Source organism: Limulus polyphemus, unplaced genomic scaffold, assembly GCF_000517525.1.
Source record: "Limulus polyphemus unplaced genomic scaffold, Limulus_polyphemus-2.1.2 Scaffold590, whole genome shotgun sequence".
Classification (NCBI taxonomy): Eukaryota; Metazoa; Arthropoda; class Merostomata; order Xiphosura; family Limulidae; genus Limulus; species Limulus polyphemus.
This window is the reverse complement of record NW_013666200.1, coordinates 425,396-440,128: the sequence shown is the minus strand read 5'-3', so window position 1 is coordinate 440,128 and position 14,733 is coordinate 425,396. Positions and strand designations below refer to the sequence as shown.

The 14,733-nt window shown below is 34.3% G+C and overlaps 1 protein-coding gene across 1 annotated transcript in view; it reads right to left on the bottom strand.

Moving 5' to 3' along the window:
* Positions 1–4,641: 4,641 nt before the first annotated feature.
* Positions 4,642–14,733, bottom strand: part of LOC106459310 — a 12,684-nt gene continuing 2,592 nt past the window's right edge. Inside the window, exons 3-4 of the mRNA XM_013918921.1 lie at positions 14,596–14,662; positions 4,642–5,044 (exon numbers count right to left, since the gene is read on the bottom strand). Coding sequence (XP_013774375.1) covers positions 4,642–5,044; positions 14,596–14,662 — 470 coding nt within the window. The remainder of the gene's footprint in view (positions 5,045–14,595; positions 14,663–14,733) is intronic.

The following is a 14,733-nucleotide window of genomic DNA, read 5'->3' as shown; positions in this document are numbered from 1 at the left end:
CCATTGCTATGGTACGACTTGTTACAGATTTCTACACTTTGTTTACCATGCTTATGGTACGATATGTTACAGATTTCTACACTTTGTTTATCATGTTTAGGGTACGATTTGTTTCAGGTTTCTAGACTTTGTTTACCATACTTAGAGTAAGATAAGGTTTCTTTCTGGATTCTCCTTGCGTCCCAAATTGATCCATATTTATTTGTTTTTCAATGTAATTAAGTACAAAGGATATTATCGCCTTAGCCATTCTAAATCTTCGATCTGGACACGCCTCCGTAACCTATGTATACGAACAGTTTGCTTCGAAAAAGAGCTGTTACAAAAGCGATCAATTTTCGGTAGCATAACGCTACATACGAAATGCCAAACCATTTCTATTGTTACTACGTGAATTTCTGATTTTCATATTCAAAATAATGGGTATATAAAGTACAAATGCTAAATATAACGATAATTAAACAAATAAAACACAAAACAGTAATTATGAGGAGAAACTACAGCAAGAAAACACAACAACAACAAAAAGTAAAATCAGTAATACGAACATATTAAAAAATGTATAATTTAAATGAAGATTGCACGTTGTTCAGTGTTGGAGAATGCAGTTTGATGTGGAGGGTTTCTTTAATCAGTAATTCCAGGTCACTATTAGACTTGTAGAGGATAGAAAAATTTGATAGCATAGGGTGATGTCCTGTTTCTTCACTAGTTGGCGTATAGGGGAAACAATGGGGTTACTAATTTTTTTTTTGCGTTTTGGTGGAAATTCCCATATGTCCATAGGCTCTGACTTTTAAATTGCGTTTGGTTTTGCCAATATAGGAGGCACTGTAAAGATAGACAAGCCAGAAACAAAAAGGAATGGGGAGGAGATCTTGTTATATAACTAGGGCTTCTGATTTTTGACTTTAATTAATTTCATATTTTGGTGTTTCCTTTTGGTTATTAACGTTAAGAGTTTTAGGTAGCCTGAAATTAGTTGTTGTTTTTTTCGAAGCTTTCGCGTTTTATGTATTCTATAAGATTATTTTTTCGCCTTTTTCCCCAATTCTGTAGTTATGGGTTTCACCAAGGACCAACGGTTTCAAGTATTAATTTATTCTATGTTACTTTAACACCCAATAACTGGGGTGCGTTTAAAGTATTCATAACGAATCAGTGCTAGTTACAAGTTAGGACAAAGACATTCATAACTAACTGAACTGGGAAAGGGGTGAAGTTAAAGTGAACTAAGTAACAATTTTTAGTGTTTTTCTGGTGTTATTGGATATATATGTCGATTTCTTTTCTTTGCTTATTTTTTATTGTTGTTGTATCGGAAGTTTTTTTCTGTTTATCGGTTAAATTCAAAAATCAGTAGCTCTAAATATAAGTTCTTATCCCTCTGTAAAACACACACTTTATATAACATGAGATAGACATTTTTATGTTGTGAACAATATCTATAAAGAGAGCTGTGTTATTGAGCCATAAGTGGTGTGCTGCTATGTGAGTAATGTTTTCCTACATGAGTAGTGTACTGCTACATGAGTAATGTGCTGCTACGTGAGTAGTGTGTTCCTACATGAGTAGTGTGCTGCTACGTGAGTAGTGCGATGCTATGTGAGTAATGTTTTTCTACATCAGTAGTGTGCTGCTACATGAGTAATGTTTTTCCTACATGAGTAGTGTGTTCCTACAACAGTAATGTGCTGCTACGTGAGTAATGTTTCTTACATCAGTAGTGTGCTACTACGTGAGTAATGTTTTCCTACATCAGTAGTGTGTTCCTACAACAGTAATGTGCTGCTACGTGAGTAATGTTTCCTACATTAGTAGTGTGCTACTACGTGAGTAATGTGATGCTATGTGAGTTGTGTGTTCCTACATGTCTAGTGTGCTGGTACGCGAGTAGTGTGTTCCTACATGAGTAGTTTACTGCTATGTGAGTAATGTTCCTACATGAGTAGTGTAATTCACTCACACATTTGCTCCTACAACTGGTATTTACTGTATGAGTTGTTCATGCAAATGCAGGTTATTGGTGATAAATGCTATATATGAACATTAGATTTATCAAATACTTACAATTTTCTTCAGGTATTCAAATTATAATGAGCTAAAACTAACCCTACTTCTCTATTTTAAAAGCTAGGAACCTGGACTTGTGGCCATGTATATAGTTTTCTGCTGAAATTCAAACTTGCTTTTCGAGAAATTGATTCAATATTGAACCCTGATTTTATATATTAATATTATGATATGAGATGAAATATGAGTTACCCTTCATCTCTCAGTAATTTACGCTAGACAGAAATTATATATCAATGAAAATGAAATGATTACATTAATATTAAAATAAGCTGATTTGAAACATGTACTTGACTTAGGTATAAATAAATATAGATCTCTGCTTTGTTTATTTATTTCGGAATATTCATGCAAAGTTACGCAAAGAGCTGTCTGCACACAGCTTTCCCTAATATCAAATTGATAGACTACAAAGAAGGCAGTTCGCCAACACGCCCACCACCAACTCTTGTGTTACTCTTGTCTAGCCAAACAGTGGGATTTCATCGTCAGTCTTATAGAACACACGTGGCCTCAAAGTGTGGAACATATTTTCACGAAATTGGACGTAGACCACGAATAATTTCCCTTGATAAAAGATAAACATCTATGTTGTGATAGATTTTAAATAAAAATGTTATGATGATTTATTTTTACGGTCTATAATCTACAAAAGCATTCAAGAAGAAATATTTCTTATTAAATCGTTACACCCAAGAATTAATTTGAAATATAATAAACGAACAGGAATTTTTCGTTTTAAATAAAAAGATATATTGAATATCTTAATACTGGAAACTGCTAACCTACTTTTAACTGTATTAATAATAGTTTAACCAATTCTTTCATAATCATATTGATCTAGAAATAATTTTACAGAAAAGTATTAAATTCAGAATTTTAAAAAAAGACAAAAATGAAATATCAAAATATTTAGAATAAATTATTGATAATTATGTTATTGGAATTGATCAAATGGTTTTACATTTTTTTTTCCTTTTCGAATGGAAATATTTTTTTGCCAGATCCGTAAGAGACCAGTTTGATATGTTAAATTTGTCTAGATAGAAAATAAATATTACATTTCATATTTTTAAAAGTAAAGTTAGAGAATTCACAAACAAATCGTTAGTACCCCAACTGGTAAAGAAAGTTGTAATTTTGGATTTACGTACAAATTACGTAATTAACACAATTAATGTAACTGAAATATTTACAAAAACTAGATTAGTTTTATCATTTGATTTGTAATTCATTCAGTATACTTTAAGCAGCTGAGTTTTTCTCAGCTAGCTTGTTTACGCTTGAATGACGTTGTTGATGAAGGAGGATGTGTGCTTAATTACTACTGAACTATCTAGGGAAGCGTTGTCGTAGTTTCTTGTTGTCTTGTAATAATAACTTGTAGTTGCAGGTTGGGTGTTTGTCAAGAAATTAAAGATGGTTTTTAATAACAAATTTTTACTATGATACTACATTTAACAACCGACTATGGACAGTGAGTGGTAGTAGGTTTTGAGGCGTAGTTTGATCTTATTTTATAGTTGTTTTGTTCTGAATTTTTCGGATTATCTCTGATAGAGGGGATATCCCCAAGGCTTTTGAGAGCTAGTGCCGCATAGACTTTTCTTTAAAAAGTATACCTTTTTGTACTTTCTTGACAAACGATACAATTTTCAATTCTCCTCTTTTGAGTATGTATTATGGGCGCGATGGTGAATTTATTTTGCTTGTTTTGATAAATATTATAATTTTGAATTTTGTTGTGAGTGACAATTTCAGTTCTTGAGATTCATTCTCGATATTTTGGTTGTGCTTTCTATATAATTCTCATCATTGTTAAATAGTGCTGAATTTTCGCCTATATACTCTTGCTGCAATTATAGTATTAAACAAAGCATATATACAGATATGGTAACGCTTAGAAGCGTCATTTTGACAACATATCTTTCGCAATGATTATATTTTAAAAGAATATAGTCTAACGCAAAGGGGAGTTATGATAACACAACTGGTTTCATTTATAATAAATTATTTGGTCAAAGATACATAAGTTTACAATAAAAGGTGGTTTTCCTTCCTGATGCCACAACTATTACTATGAAATGAACGAAAATGTAGAATAATTGATATCTACAGTCTTGCCCAAAATGCTCGTATATTTTATAGCAAGTAAAATAATTATTATTAAGATAGAATACAAATACACTTAGCCCTGTGAAACTGAGAAATGCATGTTATATTAAACAGCTACATATGTCATTTATATAATGAGACAGATTCTATGGACATCATAAGCAATATATTAGAATAACAAACAATTTTATCAGGCACCTGTTGAAAGATGTGTAATTCAGCATTTCACCTGTCACAACAAAACCTTACCAAACATATATAATGAGAAAACTTAACATCAAATTACTATAGATAGCGTCTGTAACCTTATATCACTTCATATTAAACATTCAGTACCTGGTTGGTCCTCCTCTTACTCTAATAACCTCCGAAAGGCGATATGGCATCCTGTCGATGAGGTCATTGATGTAATCCGTGATTTCATCCCACCTTGTTACTAGAAGGTGTGACAACTCAAACAGTAGCTGGTTTAGTGTCGTGGTTAGCAATGTTCGGGCTCAGTTCTGTCCAACAGTTCTCAACGGGATTACAGTCTGGAGACTTTACTGGCCATAGTAATCTTGTAACGTTCTCCTGGTCGAGATAATCCTGTACAATACGCGCACTATGGGCAGTTGCTTTGCCATTCTGGAACACACAGTTATTGCCAAATCTTGCACTAGCATATTGCAGAAATATCGTCTCCACATGATGCCTGTAGGAGGCGTCATTGACGTTTCCTTGGAGAATATAAAGAGCAGTTTTTTCACCGTGATGGATAGCTGCCCAGGTATGTACTGCATCACCTCCTGTGTGTTCCCTGTGGGAAAGACGGTCTTTCATCATCTGTTCTCCAGGAAAATGACGAAAGCGAATCCTACCATCAGCTTTAAGAAGCTGGAAACAGGACTCATCTGAAAGGATGACATGCCGCCAGTGTCCTAAGTGTAAGTTGGCATGCTGTCTTACCCAAGTAACACGGTGACGGCAGTGAATTCTGGTTAATATCGATTTGCCGATAGCCAGTTTTGCAAAATAACCTTGTTTGGTCAGTCTTCAATTCACTGTTCTTCTGGATACCGTGGAATGAATGTGTTCATGCCATTCCTGTCATAAGGAGTTGCAAGACAACTTTCGACCTTGACGTGTTAACCTGATCAAAACACGGTCATCTAGGGGCAGTAGTTTTTCGGTGTCTACAAGAACGTTTTTCTGCAATAACATTTCCTGTAGTCTACTGACGATTTAAGATTCTAGTTACAGTACACTGAGGGTATCCTACTGTTCTGGCAATGTTCATTTGCTTCATACAATTTCTGGACAGTCAAACAGTTTGACGCCCCATAACTTCTGGCACATGACGAGGCATCACTCTACACCAAGTACAGAGAAATTTTCTAAACAAAGTGTTTCGAAAAATATATTACTAAAAGCACACACTTTTATACAAAACAGGTGTGTATGTGTGTTTTCACGAACAAATGCTCAAAACAACTTATACAGACCAGAATAACAGCTTGTACGTGTTTATCTAACCGTATGCTAACTTTGTTACTACTCAAGCATTTACTCAATAGCTACTCCACACATGTAGACAATAACATCAATGTAGAATAGCAGGCAAACATTTTGGCCAAGACTGTATTAGTAATACAATTATGATCTTACTGGCACATGAATTACAAACACCACAGGAAGCGATGGATTACAATAAATCTAATAGCATGAAAGATGTTTAAAAAGTTCTAATGAAAAGAAAACATGAACATTGTCCATTTATTGAAATTAGAGTAAAATTATGAGTGCATACATTTTTAATGTTTGTAATGCAAAGCAAGTATTATATGTGTCCTTGAAACACTCATAATTATTTTCATAATAAATTGATAATGTTAATGGGCAAACTGTAACTCCTATGTGCAAAGAAACTGTTCACGAAAGAAGAGGATTCTGTAAGGATCACTACTATTTTATATTTGTAGGGATTAAATACGTGTCATCATTTTAAATGCATTTAACTCGTTCCCTTCAAAATTCAATGATTAGTTAAGTTTCTATTAAGTGCAATCTTTATACAGTGCCTTGCAAAAGTATTCACCCTCCCCTGCAAAGTTTCCACATTTATTTACCATCTGAGCTTGCAATCTTGAAACTTTCAGATGGGACTATATATTTAGAATCTACACAATCTATTGCAAACTGAGAAAGCTAAACAATGCTGAAATTATGTAAGTATGTTAGATTTTCAAGGAAAATTAGAATATTCTCAATTGCACAAGTATTCAACCCCTTTGCAGCTACCCTATATCAGTTCAGATGCAAAAGATTAGTTTGAAAGGTCACAAAATTAGTGTAATGGTCTATATCTATGTGTAGTCAAAGTGGTTTAACTTGACTTCAGAGTAAATGCATCTGTTCAAGACACAGCTCACATAGTGATACGACAAACCAACCATGAAGACCAAGGAGCTTTCCAGACAAGTCAGTGATAAAGTGGTAGATAAGCACAGATCAGGAGAAGGTTATAAGAAAATTTGAAAGTCTCTCATTATCCCTTTGACTACAGTGAAATCCATCATTAAGAAATAGAATGTGCTTCATACCACCCAGTTACTAACAAGATCATGCCATTCTTCCATACTAAACAGCTGGGAAAGTAGGAAACTACATAGATCAGGCCACCCTTCCAAACTAAGCAACCAGACAAGCAGGAAATTGATTAGGGCTGCCACTGTGAAGTCAACAGTGACTTTGAAAGATTTACAAAGTCCCATGTATGAGAAGGGAGTCAGTGTTCATACATTGACAATATCCCGGTCCCTACACAAAGCTGGCCTGTATGTGCGAGTGGCAAGAAAGAAGCCATTACTGAAAAAGAATCAGCTTAATTCTCATATGGAGTTTACGACAAAGCACGTAAATAATACTGCAGACATGTGGCAGAAAGTTTTGTGGTCAGACAAAACAAAAATTTAGCTTTTTGGTTTAAACTGAAAGTTTTATGTTTGGCGCAATCCCAACACAGTTCATCACCCAGTCAACACCCTCCCAACTGTCAAGCAGACGAAACAAATATTTAGCTTTTTAGTTTAAATTCAAAGCGTTACATCTTGCGCAATCCAAACACAACTCATCACACAGTCAACTCCCTCCCAAATGTCAAGCATGTTGGTTGCAGCACGATATTATGGGGATGCTTCTCGTAAGCAGGGACTTGGAAGCTTGTTAGGATTGAGGGGAAGATGGATGGTGCAAAGTACAAAGTACAGGCGAATCCTACAGAAAAACTTGCTTGAGTCAGCCGAGAATCTAAACTGAGTCGAAAATTCACATTTCAGCAGGACAATGGCCCAAATCACAAGGCCAAAGCCACACTGGAGTGATTTCAAAAGAAGAAAGTGAATGTCTTGGAGTGGTCCAGTCAAAGTCTTGACTTGAATTCCAATAAAAGAATTTTGGCAAGACTTGAAGATTGCAGTCCATCGATGATCCCCAACGAACTTGTCAGAATTGGAGCAATTTTGTCAGGAAAATGGACAAAAACTACACCATCCCATTGCGCAAAGCTGGTAGATACTTATCCAAAAAGACTCATTACAGTAATTACTGCTAAAGGTGTTTCCACCAAGTACTGACTTATGGGACTGAATACTTATGCAATCAGCAAATTTCAATTTATATATATTTTCTTTGCAGGTTTTGCTGACATTAAACCTCCTTCACACAAAACGGTGTTAAGTTTGATCATTAGCGTTTTGAATAAAAACAAGTTCATGAAAAATTGTTTACATTATTTGTATTTCATCAAAATGGAACATTATTGGTAGGGGGTGAATACTTTTGCTAGGCACTGTATATGCAGGAGGGAGATAAGGCCAAATGCGTTTCTAATGATGGAGTTGCTAATTTGGTCCTCTTTAGGGGTTGAATTTTTAAATGTTTTATTTAAAGTCCAATTTCTGAGATAGTGATCGTAATAGGCCTGCTTCTACTACATTAGGGAAAGGAGAGACTTGTTTGGAGATTGTTACTCGACATTTTCGTCGTAGTCTGCGTGTTTAGTGATTATATGATTTTTTTCACAAATTTATAATTTATATTATCAAATGTGTTTAGGTTAGGGGTGATGAAATGTCTTTGAAAAAGTTAACAAGAAGATTAGCATTATTACTATTGGTCACAGCAACAGAGTTTTTATGTGTGATGTTACTATTTTCATTAGAATCTGTATGGATAGTTTAAAATTGTGCCAAAATAATGATGGGTTAGGTCTTTCTTTATACAGGGAGATACAGCTCGGAGCATGTAGTTTGCTTAAAATGTATTCGTTGGAAACAAAACTTTGATTGTTTAGAGAGACTTGTTTCATATGGAGAATATTATCTCATTCATCAGCCACGAGATTGAAAACTGGACAGTAGGTGCTAGTTAGAGAAAGAAAAGTTGGAAGAAGGATCTAATAGGGTTTAATTAATAGTAATAATATCTAAATTAATCTGATGACATAGTTCAAGTAATTCAATGTTTTTATAATAGATTGCGAATCCAGTATTACATGTTATTTATTTCTGCACGAGACACATAGATTGCGAGTCGAGTATTACATGTTATTTATTTCTGCACGAGACACATAGATTGCGAGTCGAGTATTACATGTTATTTCTTTCCGCACGAGATATAGATTGCGAGTCGAGTATTACATGTTATTTCTTTCTGCATGAGACATAGATTGCGAGTCGAGTATTACATGTTATTTCTTTCTGCACGAGACACAGATTGCGAGTCGAGTATTACATGTTATTTCTTTCGGTCCATGTTCTCTAACACTAATATAAGCGATATTCGCGAATATATTGCATGTACTACACGATTACAAAAAATTAACTGTTAAATAATAATTATACAAAATTCAGCGACATTATTAAAAAAGACTGTAATAATTTGTAAGTACTATTCTAGAAATATCTCCTGTTTTCAGCGCATAAGTTGGTTGAACAAAATAACTGATCTGAAAAAACACGATCATGATTAAACTTCAATACCATGGTTTTGTTACTAAATTATATTTCACTTTTAATAATCAGTCCATGAATAATGAAATGTTTTGTTTTTCTTATACCTTAGGACTAATTTGCCGTCTGTGAAGTTAAACAAAAAATTTGGATATCAAAAATGGATAATAAAATCAGAATATGTTAATCAGCAAACAACGGCGACTATACGGAAATCACGAAGTCTCTGAAAGAGGGATATGTGCAATTCCTGCTATTTTGGAACAAATTAACTGTCACAGCGCAGTGAAACTACACTGTCAAAGGAAGTAGTACAGTTTATGAAGCAGTGTAAAAAAGAAAAGATAAATTATTTCTTTATTCAAATTCCCTAAAGATCCATAAAGGTATGTAACATGAAATTGTAACAAACTTTGCTGACATTAAAATTTTCGGTCAGATTTGCATCTTGAATAACCAGTTTCTGTGCATGATTTGTGTTTTAACTTCTAATCAAATTAACGTTAGACCTAGGTTTGGAGTTGACGATGTCGGGATTAAATAGCATTACTTGAACACTGAACAAGTTCACTAATGAACTAATTTTAATCTCTTCAGATAAGTGATTTTTCACGGTCTCTATAAAATATATCAGCAAGTAATCACACTCTTTAAGTTAAATTCATTATTTGACAGGCTTATTCGTTTCATAATCAATGTTATTTGGAATTAATCGGGGGCTTGAAATTTAATGGGTTTTGTTTTTAGCGAATTCCTCCTGGTGCCTAGCAGTAGCACTAGCTTAGGTCTAAACTTTATTTTACTCAGCGCCCCCCCCCCCAATGGCACAGCGGTATATTTGCGGGCTTACAACGCTAGAATCCAGGTTTCGATACCCATGGTGGGCAGAGCACAGATAACCCACTGTGTAGCTTCGTGCTTAATTACAAACAAATTTTACTCAGCTATGACCTAGCCCTACTTTCGATTTTCTGAATTAGGAGTTTCTCATATATATGCATGTACGGTTCAGTTGCTTGTGCACTAGATGTTTATCAGTGAATCTTTTTTTATATCCACCTCGTTTATATGTTACTTTTCTCACTCATTATTAACTAAGATAATATTAAGGTATATATACCTAATAGTAGTTGACTTTCCTTTCCGTGTGAAATGGTATTTTCGTCCTGGTCTGTTGTCTTACAGACACTAACTAGTTCTGTCATACAAAGTGTTACAGGTCAGATATTATAGAAGAAATGTCGTTATCTGGGAAAAAATATATAGTGATTTCTTCACCAAGTATCTTAAGCAGGTTTCTTTCTTTTGCCATTAAACAAAAAATATGGTCACACCCAGTAAAAGCATGAATTAATCTTTGCCAGATCTGATAATTTTAACACTAGGGCAATATCATATTCCGCCTTGACTTCCTCAATGTGAGGTATAAGCTCTGCTAAACCATACATCTTTTATGTTCATCATACGGAACTTGTGATAGATGTTCTGGTTTCCTTTTTGTAAAGTAAACTAAGACACTTAGAATGATAAATAAAATCTTACAAAATCATATCACCTCCACTGAGTTTTACCTGTGCAACCGTGACTTGTAAAACAAGCTCACGCCTTCCCTCATGAGTGTCCGTCTTAAATGTAGAAACTTAATAATATTTACTCGATGAATCATGACAAAAAAGGTTTTTCTTGGAATATGATATAAGTTTCATTAGCGGAATGCCTAGCATCCTTACTTGGTGTGCCATCATGTGAATATTCCTCTATTCTTCTTTTTTTCAGCTCTTTGAAGCTTGGGTTTGTCAAACTGATTCCCAAGATTGACTGCTTGTCTTTGCCTTTTTTTTAGACTTTCAATATCAAGAGACACAGGCAAACATCCTAGTGAACTGAATTAAATATATATATATATATTACTGGCAAGATTTCCATACCAAGCTTCTGATCTCAATTACACAAAACACGAATACCGCAGTCTTGGCCCGGCGTGGCCAGGTGGTTGGGGCACTTGACTCACAATCTGCAGGTCACGGGTTCGAATCCCCGTCACACCAAAACATGTTCACCCGGTGTCCGGACTAGAACGCCAGTCCTACTCCCGGATACCATACGAAACTATTACCCCAGTCTTTAGCTACTATCTCTTTAAAACTTCCTAGTGGAGTCACAGGCTCAAAAAGATTTTGACATAAGATTTCTACAACTACTTCTAAAACTCCACATAATTATACACAATTGTTTGATAACTAAATATCAATTACGTTGTCTAAACTTCGTAAGAAAAATAAAATGTTTCTAAACACGATTGATGTTCATTGATTATTTTGTCAATTGCAAAGTCACCAAGATCAACAGAACAAACATAAATGTCTGTATGTGTATTCGATACCATTACTATTGTATACTATTCGATACCATTATTGTATAGTGTACAATGCTGCCATATACTGTACAATATAAAAACCATAAAAATGAAACACCGAATTAATGTAGCACATCACCAACAAGAGTTTTAAACATTGGAAATTGTATCTATTTCCCATGACATACCTAGAAAACAAAAGTTGTCAGCAATTTATACAAAAATATGCTGAACTGTGGTCAGCGAAAAGTTAAGTTGAACGTGAATCACGTGCCACATCTGATTTATATACGACGGATAGTTAAATAATATATACATTAATTAGCATTTTTCGAACTTCTAGTGAATATTTAAAGGTATTACCTGACCATTTATCCGTTTTCACGTTTATTTCTTAATTTGAAACGAACTGATTTGTATTGTAAATACTACTCACACATCAGTATGGCGGCCATCTTGAATCCTTCTAAACCAATCTTAAGATGAAGTAGTGCTTACATTGTAAGGATTTTTCTTATGATATAAAACCAGGTGAAAATAATCAGTTCAAGTCAAACTATAGAATATTTAATCTATTTTGAGACTACTGAGAATGATTGATGAAATCGATTACACTGACTTTACCTATTTGTTATATATTATTAAAACAAAATTCTCAAGTTTAAAAGATGATTTACAAATATATTTAAAACATTAAACTAGATGGTGAAGAAATATTCTACCAAAACTATATTGTAGCACATCAACCATCTTGTTGTTTGTACGTGTAGACTACACTCACTAGAAATTAATAGTTTATTAAAGACTATATATATATATGGCTTTCTATTCAAAGCAAACCACTTTGACTGCATAATCATTAGAAACACGTGTAAGAATAACACACTGGAAATAACATGTAGGAAGTTTTTAATATCATTCGTTATAAAATAGTTTATAATGGATTTAAAAATCAGAAATATACCAGAACACCACAGTTGTCTTCCTTGGATGTAACATGTAATTACATATTTCCCCTTTTCCCACTCTTCCATAAGTTGAACGCGTCATAAAACGTAAGATAATGAAATAAGAAACAGCACGAAAATACTACATGCATACCTATTCCTCGAATGCAATATTGCCGTAAATTTTCAAGCAAATCAAATGAAAATTATACGAGGTGGTTATTTCAGTGCTCGTACTCTTTATTAGGTTACAAGAAGGAACGCATGAACGAACATGGTGAAATGATAAAGAAACCTTCTGGTTCATAGAGACACAAAAAGAAAAGTCATAGACGTAAATTTCAGTAGGCTGTGTAACACTAGCTACAGATTTATTTATATGGTTTACAGCAAGTCAACCATCCTTCTCTACTGCCCTCCCAAATATTAATCTGGCGACCAGGCAGTTATTATTTATCAATGAATGGGGGAATACTGACTGTCTAGTTTGAAGCACATTCGCAGCTGGGGCGATGATATGTTTGTTGGCACCAAAAAGGTTGCAATAAGTAAGATTTATCACTTTATTACTTATTTCAACCTCTTTGAGTGACACTGGCTATCAATCACGCGATCTCTGGTTATGTGTCTTCAATTTTGTAATACAGATTTGCAAAGTTGTTCGAATTTTTGTTGAACTTATTACAATGTTAATTATTTGAATTTCAGAAGTACATATAGGGATGTAGGAACGATGAATAGCTGAATGTCAACTGCTTATTAATGATTATATTACTAACTAAACTAAAAGGCATATAGCTTTCATTATTCTACATTGATGTTTATTACCCAGAGTCACATAACATACAAACAACAAAGAACCATTTAGTCCTTCAAGACGGACCTCATGCATTTTCTATAAGAAAATTATGATACAGGATGGTACCATGTGTTTCTACTCCCATAGTTCATATGTCAACCATCTGGATATTTCTGCTTTTCTTTCTATTTAGGTCTGACGTGCAATATTGTTCAAGTGAACACCTATTTTATTTCTTTGTATGAGACCTCGTTTGCTAATTAGCAATTATCAGATTTTCTTGCAAAGAAAAATAATATAAAGCTGTTTTTTTTTCTTTCGGCGAATTGGCAAATGTCCCTGGGCTTCTGCGATTGAACATGAGTGGGCAAAGATCATGAGCAGTTGAGGTTTCTTTTGTAACCTGATTTTATGTGATGTTATTGTGTTTTGTATTAAAAGCCACGTTTTCCACTGCTACTCAGGGATTTTGGTTGATATTTTATATTTCTACAGAACATAGAGATTTTGGAGAGGCTTTGCAGAGATTTTTAGGACATTGATAACGTTTGTAAATCTGTTTTAACTTTATTGTATTCTATTATAGGTTTACTTTTATACACAGTGTTGTAGCACATTGGGCTGTTGAGAGAAAACTCATTAAGGTTTCACTTCCTTTCTCTGTCTGTCCAACACACTTACTCTTCGTGTTTGAAATTGTGAATGTGTTTTTATTAATACGCATTGTACATTGTACCCTCTAGACTTCGAGTCAATCTCAGTAGAAAATCGAAAAGATACTCAGTCACAGTCTGGTGTCTTATGAACCTCTAGCTAGAGTGCTTAACTAACAGCTCTGCTGGAAAACCATTCTACTGAAAATACGACATATTTTAGATCCACTCTTTATCTTAACTGTATGCCCTCTTATCATTTTACTTCCGTAATAATTATTATAATTCAACTGTAAAAATAGTTGACACTCCAAAACTATATATGTTTTATACCCAATTTCTTCACAGTTTTCATAATTATTCCCAACAATGTATATTAATAATTGAAAAAAAAAATTGAAATTTAACTCATTCCCAAATTCCATTCTTTTTCTTCTGTAGCTTTTCCCATATCTATACGGGGTCGCTATTTTTGACAGCACGTTTCCACTCTCCTCGGTCTTCGTATTCGTCCCCAACAAGGCCTTTCTCTCTAATATATCCATCCATGCAATCTTTCCATCTTCTCCTTGGTCTTCCTCTTTTCCTTCTCCCCTCCACCTCCATATCCAAAACCCTCTTGCCTATATAATCATCTTCCCTCCTCATCACGTGCCCATACCACTGCAATCTTCTCTCCTGAACTTTCTTCAATATTTCCACCACTTTAGTTGTTCCTCGAATCCTCTCTGCAATCAAATATTAAATTCTGCAATCAACTGATAAAACCGGCACAACGCTGAGCGAGACGATAACTGCT